The sequence below is a fragment of the Bufo gargarizans genome, chromosome 4, assembly GCF_014858855.1.
Source record: "Bufo gargarizans isolate SCDJY-AF-19 chromosome 4, ASM1485885v1, whole genome shotgun sequence".
NCBI lineage: Eukaryota > Metazoa > Chordata > Amphibia > Anura > Bufonidae > Bufo > Bufo gargarizans.
Window position 1 is genome coordinate 178,812,524 of NC_058083.1, and position 10,126 is coordinate 178,822,649.

Consider the following 10,126-nt stretch of genomic DNA (forward strand, 5'->3'; position numbering starts at 1 on the left):
AGTGTTACAGGGTCTCAGTTGTGAATGGGGAGCAGGTGGGTTAGATTTGGTGGTATTGCTCTCGCACTCTCTCATACTGGTCATTGGAAGTTCAATATGGCACCTCATGGCAAAGAACTCTCTGAGGATCTGAAAAAAAATTGATGCTATACATAAAGATGGCCTAGGCTATAAGAAGATTGTCAACACCCTGAACCTGAGCTGCAGCACGGTGGCCAAGACCATACAGCTGTTTAACAAGAAAGGTTCCACTCAGAACAGGCCTCGCCATGGTTGAGCAAAGAAGTTGAGTGCACGTGCTCAGTGTCATATACAGAGGTTGTCTTTTCAAAATAGACATATGAGTGATGCCAGCATGGCTGCAGAGGTTAAAGGGGTCGGGGTCAGACTGTCAGAGCTCAGATCATACGCCGCACACTGCATCAAATTGGTCTGCATGGCTGTCGTCCCGGAAGGAAGCCTCCTCTAAAGATGATGCACACACAAGAAAGCCCACAAACTGTTTGCTGAAGACAAGCAGACTAAGAACATGGATTACTAGAACCATGTCTTGTGGTCTGATGAGACCAAGATAAACTTATTTGGTTCAGATGGTATCAAGCATATGTGGCGGCAACCAGGTGAGGAGTACAAAGACAAGTGTGCCTTGCCTACAGTCAAGCATGGTGGTGGGAGTGTCATGGTTTGGGGCTGCATGAGTGCTGCTGGGGGCTACAGTTTATCGAGGGAACCATGAATACCAACATGTACTGTGACATACTGAAGCAGAGCATGATCCCCTCCCTTCGGAAACTGGGCCGCAGGGCAGTATTCTAACATGATACCAACCCCTAACACACCTCCAAAACGTCCACTGCCTTGCTAAAGAAACTGAGGGTAAAGGTGCTGGACTGGCAAAGCATGTCTCCAGACCTAAACCCTATTGAGCATCTGTGGGGCGTCCTCAAACGAAAGTGGAGGAGCACAAGGTCTCTAACATCCACCAGCTCCGTGTTGTCATTATGGAGGAGTGGAAGAGGATTCCAGGCAACCTGTGAAGCTCTAGTGAACTCCATGCCCAAGAGAGTTAAATGGACACTGACAGGCCCTATAAACATATTTAGTTATTCCTATGCAGTCATAGGTCTATTAAAGTGTATTCCAATCACATAAGAGTACCCCCTGTCCGCATTTTAAACCATGTAAAAACAACTTTATATTCATTATGTTGGCAGAATGGGGTGGTTCTACTAATCAATGGGGATGAAGTGGTGCTCAATATCTCAGTGTGAACTCTACACTGGGGTTATTATAAAGAGATAGTTGTGGAAGATATGGCACTCATACAGACGTGGACAAAATTGTTGGTACCCTTTGGTCAATGAAAGAAAAAGTCACAATGGTCACAGAAATAACTTTAATCTGACAAAAGTAATAATAAATTAAAATTCTATAAATGTTAACCAATGAAAGTCAGACATTGTTTTTCAACCATGCTTCAACAGAATTATGTAAAAAAATAAACTCATGAAACAGGCATGGACAAAAATGATGGTACCCCTAACTTAATATTTTGTTGCGCAACCTTTTGAGGCAATCACTGCAATCAAACGCTTCCTGTAACTGTCAATGAGACATCTGCACCTCTCAGCAGGTATTTTGGCCCACTCCTCATGAGCAAACTGCTCCAGTTGTGTCCGGTTTGAAGGGTGCCTTTTCCAGACTGCATGTTTCAGCTCCTTCCAAAGATGCTCAATAGGATTGAGGTCAGGGCTCATAGAAGGCCACTTTAGAATAGTCCAATTTTTTCCTCTTAGCCATTCTTGGGTGTTTTTAGCGGTGTGTTTTGGGTCATTGTCCTGTTGCAAGACCCATGACCTGCGACTGAGACCAAGCTTTCTGACACTGGCTAGTACATTTCTCTCTAGAATTCCTTGATAGTCTTGAGATTTCATTGTACCCTGCACAGATTCAAGACACCCTGTGCCAGACGCAGCAAAGCAGCCCCAGAACATAACAGAGCCTCCTCCATGTTTCACAGTAGGGACAGTGTTCTTTTCTTGATATGCTTCATTTTTTCGTCTGTGAACATACAGCTGATGTGCCTTGGCAAAAACTTCGATTTTTGTCTCATCTGTCCACAGGACATTCTCCCAGAAGCTTTGTGGCTTGTCAACATGTAGTTTGGCATATTCCAGTCTTGCTTTTTTATGATTCGTTTTCAACAATGGTGTCCTCCTTGGTCGTCTCCCATGTAGTCCACTTTGGCTCAAACAACGACGGATGGTGCGATCTGACACTGATGTTCCTTGAGCATGAAGTTCACCTTGAATCTCTTTAGAAGTCTTTCTAGGCTCTTTTGTTACCATTCGGATTATCCGTCTCTTAGATTTGTCATCAATTTTCCTCCTGCGGCCACGTCCAGGGAGGTTGGCTACAGTCCCATGGATCTTAAACTTATGAATAATATGTGCAACTGTACTCACAGGAACATCTAGTTGCTTGGAGATGGTCTTATAGCCTTTACCTTTAACATGCTTGTCTATAATTTTCTTTCTGATCTCTTGAGACAGCTCTTTCCTTTGCTTCCTCTGGTCCATGTCGAGTGTGGTACACACCATATCACCAAACAACACAGTGATTACCTGGAGCCATATATATAGGCCCAATGGCTGATTACAAGGTTGTAGACACCTGTGATGCTAATTAGTGGACACACCTTGAATTAACATGTCCCTTTGGTCACATTATGTTCTGTGTTTTCTAGGGGTACCATCATTTTTGTCCATGCCTGTTTCATGAGTTTATTTTTTTACATAATTCTGTTGAAGCATGGTTGAAAAACAATGTCTGACTTTCATTGGTTAACATTTATAGAATTTTAATTTATTATTACTTTTGTCAGATTAAAGTTATTTCTGTGACCATTGTGACTTTTTCTTTCATTGACCAAAGGGTACCAACAATTTTGTCCACGTCTGTATATCCGGAGGACTGCTCAAACAATTAATTTAATTATTTTAAAATGTTGTAATGTACTCCAGGTCACAAATATTAAAAAGTCATAAATCTAAAATGGTCATACAAGATACGTATATTGTACAGAAAATAAAACACACAATAATTAAAACATCACTAAAATGACGATTGGATATGTAAATGACTGGGGTATAAGGTAACTAATTGAACCTATATGCCTAGCAGTGAGTAATAAGTCCACCACAATATAATCTAGGTCATCGAATATTGTGATCGTTATAGCAATATTTCGATCAAATCATCACCATATATTTAATAGCCGCAATATATTCGATAACCGCATTTCGTATGTCCACCACAATATCTTCTGGTTAACAAATGTGATAATCGTTCAGGCCGGATTTTCAATCAGGTGATCACCGGATATTCGGCGTTAGCGATCGCCGTTTAACAAGTTGAAATATATTTGTGTAATTTCAAGTTATCACATCTTGAATAATTCGGGGTTCCAGCTCTCTGGTGGCGTCCCACCTCTTTATGAGCTGTACTACTCCCTTACCTCCAAAGCGAAGTATGGCTTTTTTTCCTCTGGTCTCAGTTGTTTCAGCGTCTCTCGTGCTCAAATCCTGGGTTGCTCCAATCAAGGTGGAGTGGAACAATATGACTCCAGGCAGTTCTTTAGCAGGCACAGGACAAATCTGTTCTCAACCAGCAGATGGAAAAGAGGTACAAATCCTGGTAGTCTGTAGCGTACGCAGAAATGGTGGTATCGGGGGTTCCAGATTACACCCAGATGCGTTTCGAAGTCTTGTGGGTTCTGACTTCTTCCCCACTGAGGAGACGCTGAAACAACTGAGACCAGAGGAAAAAAAAGCCATACTTCGCTTTGGAGGTAAGGGAGTAGTACAGCTCATAAAGAGGTGGGACGCCACCTCTTGAGAGCTGGAACCCCAAATTATTCAAGCTGTGATAACTTGAAATTACACAAATATATTTCAACCTGTTAAACGGCGATCGCTAACGCCGATTATCTGGTGATCACCTGATTGAAAATCCGGCCTGAACGATTATCACATTTGTTAACCAGAAGATATTGTGGTGGACATACAAATTGCGGTTATCGAATATATTGCGGCTATCGAATATAGTGATGATTTGATCGAAATATTGCTATAACGATCACAATATTCGATGACCTAGATTATTAGTTACCTTATACCCCAGTCATTCACGTATCCAATCGTCATTTTAGTGATGTTTTAATTATTGTGTGTTTTATTTTCTGTACAATATACGTATCTTGTATGACCATTTTAGGATTATGACTTTTTAATATTTGTGACCTGGAGTACATTACAACATTTTAAAATAATAAAATTGTTTGAGCAGTCCTCCAGATATATGAGTGCCATATCTTCCACAACTATAACTTTATATTCATCTGTCAATCACCTTCCTTTATGCCCAAGGGGCGGTTTTTCTCCTACCTTTGTGCCCAGCCGCGCCCCAACTGTCGTTTCCTACCGCCGCCCAGCTCATTATTATTCACTGCGCTGGGCGGCTTTTACTCTTCTCTCCACCCTCACCGAGTTTCTTGTCCACCGCATGCACAGCAGGAGACACAGAGAGCAGCAGCATAAAAGAATAAGGGACACAGGCGCATTCAATTTCCGGCTTGTGAGGGTGCCAGATGCAGGTATCCGGCGCATGCACAGAAGGTCCGATTAAGGCCGATGCCCATAAGTTTCTATCAGGCATGCGTGGGATCTAACAGGATCGGGGACTGTAAAAGCCGCCCAGCGCAGTGAATAATAATGAGCTGGGCGGCGGTAGAAAACGACAGTTGGGGCGCGGCTGGGCACAAAGGTAGGAGAAAAACCGCCCCTTGAGCATAAAGGAAGGTGATTGACAGATGAATATAAAGTTGCTTTTACATGGTTTAAAATGCAGACAGGGGGTACTCTTATATCATTGGAATACGCTTACCCTAAGTTCACACCTGAGCGTTTTACAGCGCGTTCAAACGCGCTGTAAAACGCTCAACACATGAAAAGCAATGCTTCCCTATGGGAATGGTTCTCACCTGGGCGTTTTACAGCGCGTACGATCGCGCTGTAAAACGCCCGACGCTCAAACAAGTACTTGAGCTTCTTTGGGGCGTTTTGACGCGCGTTTGTGGCCATAGGACACTGCAGTCAATGACACAAACGCGCGTCAAACGCGCGTTTACTATTACAAAAAACGCGCGTCAGAAACGCGCGTTTGACGCGCGTTTGGGAAACACTCACCCTGCTTTCACACCTGAGCGTTTCTCAAACGCGCATCAAACGCGCGTTCTTGACGCACGTTTTTTGTAATAGTAAACGCGCGTTTGACGCGCGTTTGTGTCATTGACTGCAGTGTCCTATGGCCACAAACGCGCGTCAAAACGCCCCAAAGAAGCTCAAGTACTTGTTTGAGCGTCGGGCGTTTTACAGCGCGATCGTACGCGCTGTAAAACGCCCAGGTGAGAACCATTCCCATAGGGAAGCATTGCTTTTCATGTGTTGAGCGTTTTACAGCGCGTTTGAACGCGCTGTAAAACGCTCAGGTGTGAACTTAGGGTCAGGTGTGAAAGCAGGGTTATAATAGACAGATGACTGCATAGGAATAACTAGATATGTTTATAGGGCCTGTCAGTGTCCCTTTAAGGCAGTGCTGGAAAATAATGGTGGCCACACAAAATACTAACATTTTGGGCACAATTTGGTCACTTTTGTTGCCAGCGGTTTAGACATTAATGGCTGTGTGCTGAGTTACTTTGAGGGCACACCATATTTACACTGTTATACAAGCTGTACACCGACTACTGAAAAGATGGAATTAAATATTTACAAAAAATGTGAGGGTGTACTCACTTTTGTGAGATACTGTGTATTGTTTAAATCATGTTTTATATTAAATATATTTTTAAATAATTTTTGATGATATTGTTAATTTTCCATGTCAATATCTGTATAACCATAAAATCCTGCAGTAATCGCACTGGCCGCTAAGCCTCATAATAGGCACCGCTTCTTGGTCTGTACATGCAGTTATCTGCTTATCATTACAGGCAGGATAAGGGCTTATGCACACAAACGTATTTTTTTCTTTGTCCGTTCAGTTTTTTTTTGCGGCCCATATGCAGAACCATTCACTTCAATGGTTGATGTCCATATGTCTACATGGCCATGCACACTTAGGGGTATAGAGATTTTGCAGCGCAAAATGTTTCATCAGATCTCCCTACCCCTGGGTGCGCACTCGCCCACAAATCATCAATTGCAGTTCATCCTTACCGCAGAGCTGAGTGCTGGGTACCAGGCTCACCACATAGTAGAGCTGAACTGCAACTGATGATTTGTGGGCCCGTGCGCACTCAGGGGTAGGGAGATCTGATGAAACATTTTGCGCTGCAAAATCTCTATACCCCTAAGTGTGCACGCGCGGTGTACGAAATACTTCTATCGCGGCGCTGCAATAATTCTTTGCTAAGCCGGTGGATATGCGCTTGCACAGCGCCGCAAACACCCTCCTCTAGCTGATTCCTGTGCGGCCGCGTCACTTCCGGTGCGGCCCCGTCAGTTCCGGTGCGGCCCCGTCAGTTCCGGTGCGGCCGCGTCACTTCCGGTATAGACTTTTCGCAAGGTATAGAGATTTAGCAGAACACCGGCACTTGCTGCATTTGGAGCAGTCTCACAGCAGCAGCCCGCTCCACACAGTTCCTCAGCAACTGTAATGTACCAGTACGTCACGGTGGTTGAGGGGGTTAAAGGAAATGTGTCACCAAATTTTTTTTCTGCCAGTTAAAGCCAAATAGCAACACCTATCCTTGTTTTCTAATCTATTTTATATTTATAATATTCTTTTTTTTTAATTCCATTTCTTGAACATGATTATGCCTCAGCTGTTCTAAACATCATTTAGAAAGTATTACAAAAATTGCTTTACGGCAGCCCCATGGTCTATAGACATAATGGTCTGGAAGGGACCTCATTAACTTATATGGGAGAGTTTTCTAGGAATGTCTGTGACCTGTTCAGAGGTCAATATAGAAGGAAAGAACAGATAAGCTTTGACAATCATCTACTGTGAATCCTGTCTTATCTATACACAGAGGTAATATGATTACAGGCAGGATTACAATGACAGATAAGCAGGTAACTGCAGCAAAGTGATCTGTACAGACCAAGAAGTGGTGCCTATTATTAAGCTTAGTGGCCTGTGCAAAAACTGCAAGATTTCATGGTGTTTTTCTAAATGCATATATTGCCATGAAAAATAGCATCATCAAAAATTCTTTAACTATATGTAATAAGCATAAAAAACTGGTTTAAACAATCAGTCATTTTCTGATGACATGTTCCCTTTAGGCCTCATGCACACGACCGTTGTGTGCACCCGTGGCCGTTGTGCCGTTAGACGTGTTTTTCTGCGGCTCCATTGACTTTCAATGGGGCCGTTGAAAACTCGGCTTGTGCACCGTTTTTACACCGTGCCCGTGACCCGTGTTTCGAGGCCGTGAAAAAAATATAACCTGTCCTATTTTTTTCACGGCCAACGGTTCACGGGCCCATTCAAGTCAATGGGTCCGTGAAAATCACGGATGCACACAAGATTGTCATCCGTGTCCGTGATCCGTGTCCGTGATCCGTGTCCGTTTTTTCCTATCATTTCAATAGCAAACTTGACTTAGATTTTTTTTTCATCTTTCATGTCCGTGGATCCTCCAAAAATCACGGCAGACCCACGGAAGAAAAAACGGGCACGGATCACGGTACAACGGAACCACGTTTTGCGGGACGTTAAAAAATACGGTCGTGTGCATGAGGCCTTAAAGAGGACCTTTCATGGGTTTGTAGTAAGTGAGATAAATATCTGTACCTGCGGGGTACCCCCCGCTGATGCTGCCACCCTGCCTGTTTTTTTTAATTTTTATAGCGCTCCTGCGCCCTGTTATAGCCCCCCGAAAATTTTGCGCTCAGTATATTAATACTGAGCATCGGAGCACTGGGGAGGAGACGCAGTCTTTCTCTGTGGGCGTCTCCTTCTCACCTGGATGTAGCGCTGTCTACTCACAGCGCAGAGCGTCACAGCCAGGAAGGTTTTTTCTCCCTGTGATTGGACAGCGCTACATCCAGGGGAGAAGGAGACGCCCACAGAGAAAGACTGGTGCTCCCATGCTCAGTATTAATATACTGAGTGCGAAATTTGCAGGGGGTCATAATAGGGCGCAGAAGCGCTATTTTAACAAAACAGGCAGGGTGGCAGCATCAGCGGGGGTACCCCGCAGGTACAAATATTTATCTCGCTTACTACAAAGTGAGGTCCAGGATATCAATCCCACATGATACTCATGTTATTCTTCCTTTCTGTTTGCTTTTTATATAGTTTACAGAAGACAAGACGCTAGCAACCAAATTGAAACTACAAGCTCTGATTTATCCCGTACTCCAGATGTTAGATTTCAACACACCCTCCTACCAGCAAAATATGAACATGCCAATAGTTTCTCGTTATGTCATGATAAAGTTCTGGCTAGACTACTTAAATGGGAGCCATTCCTTTGCCCATGCCATAATGGTTAATAATCACACGTCTTTAGACGTAAGTGAAGCAGTTGCGCTTCGACAGCTTTTGAAGTGGGATGCATTGTTGCCTTCGTCCTTCAAAAAGAACTACAAGCCTCTAATCCAAAATACAGGTAACCCCCATATTGTTCAGGAGGTACCTGCTTTATTTGACACCCGGGCATCTCCATTGATTGCACAGAAGGAGACCCTTCAGAAGCTTCCAAAGACCTATATCTTAACCTGTGAACATGATGTCTTGAGGGATGATGGAACCCTGTACGCAAAGCGACTGGAGGAGGCAGGTGTTGACGTCACTCATGACCATTATGAAGATGGCTTTCACGGCTGCATGATCTTTGCTACCTGGCCAACTTATTTTACAGCCGGTGCCAGGACAAGAGATGGCTTTGTCAAATGGCTTAAAGAGAACCTTTAATTAAACTTTTTATCAGAATTACTAAGACTACTAAGCCAGGTCAGAAAAAAATCTAAGATTTTATAACGCTTTCCTTACAGTTCTGAAGTACTTTCCTCCTACAACTAAAAGGTAGAATGCTTCTCTGTATTTAAAGTACCATATTTACTTCAATTTATTACAGCAGAACTGGAATTTTACTATAAGCTTTAGTCATCACTGTTTTACTAGTTTAGAGGTCATTCACATGTCCGCCGTGTTTTGCGGTTCCACAAAACACCGGGCCGGCACCCCAATAGAAATGCCTATTCTTGTCCATAGCTGCGGACAAGAATAGGACATGCAGATGAAACGAAAAATGCAGATGCGAACAGCACACGGTGTCCTGTCCGCATCTTTTCTGTCCCCATTGAAAATGAATGGGTCCGCACCAATTATGCAGAACGGATCCGGATCCAAAGTGCGGACATCTGAATGGAGCCTAATCTTGATAATATCTTGAAATCTTTTATGTTGGCCTTAGGCCTCATTCACAATGGCATGTGTTGATTATGCACTGCCCGTATTGAGTAGTTGCGTGCTATGGAGCCCCTGCTGTTCTATGGAGGTGGTTACTGGTCTGGTCTTCCCACACATACAATGTAATACACTGTGTGTTGTATGGCATGCCGTAGAAGCTCTGTTTCCTCAGCATCTTGGAGGGAACATTGTGCATTATACAGCATGCCTATAAAACTGAAATATGCACAGGTCCATATCCCAGATTTGGTTTTGAAAACCAAAATTCACACAAAAGTGTTAATAAGTCCTTAAGGTGGTCATGTCTGTAAGGCCTAGTTCACACATTTCAATGGTTCCGCAAAAAAAAACCTGAATGTGTTCCGTATGCATTCCGTTTCCGTATTTCCGTTCCGTTGAAAGATAGAGCTTGTCCTATATTTGGCCGTAAATCACGGGTCGTGGCTCCATTCAAGTCAATGGGTCCGCAAATAAAACGGAATACATACAGAAATGCATCCGTATGTCTTTCGTTTCCGTTCCGTTTTTTCTGAACCATCTATTGAAAATGTTATGCCCAGCCCAATTTTTTCTATGTAATTACTGTATACTGTACATGGCATACGGAAAAACGGAACGGAAAAACGGAAAGGAAACGGAA

At 43.4% G+C, this 10,126-nt stretch overlaps 1 protein-coding gene across 1 annotated transcript in view; it reads left to right on the forward strand.

The window, feature by feature from the left end:
- Nucleotides 1–9,917, forward strand: part of NCEH1 (neutral cholesterol ester hydrolase 1) — a 35,109-nt gene extending 25,192 nt beyond the window's left edge. The window contains exon 5 of the mRNA XM_044290580.1: nt 8,371–9,917. Within this exon, the coding sequence (XP_044146515.1) occupies nt 8,371–8,988 (618 nt within the window). The 3' untranslated portion in view covers nt 8,989–9,917. The remainder of the gene's footprint in view (nt 1–8,370) is intronic.
- The last annotated feature ends 209 nt before the right edge of the window (nt 9,918–10,126 follow it).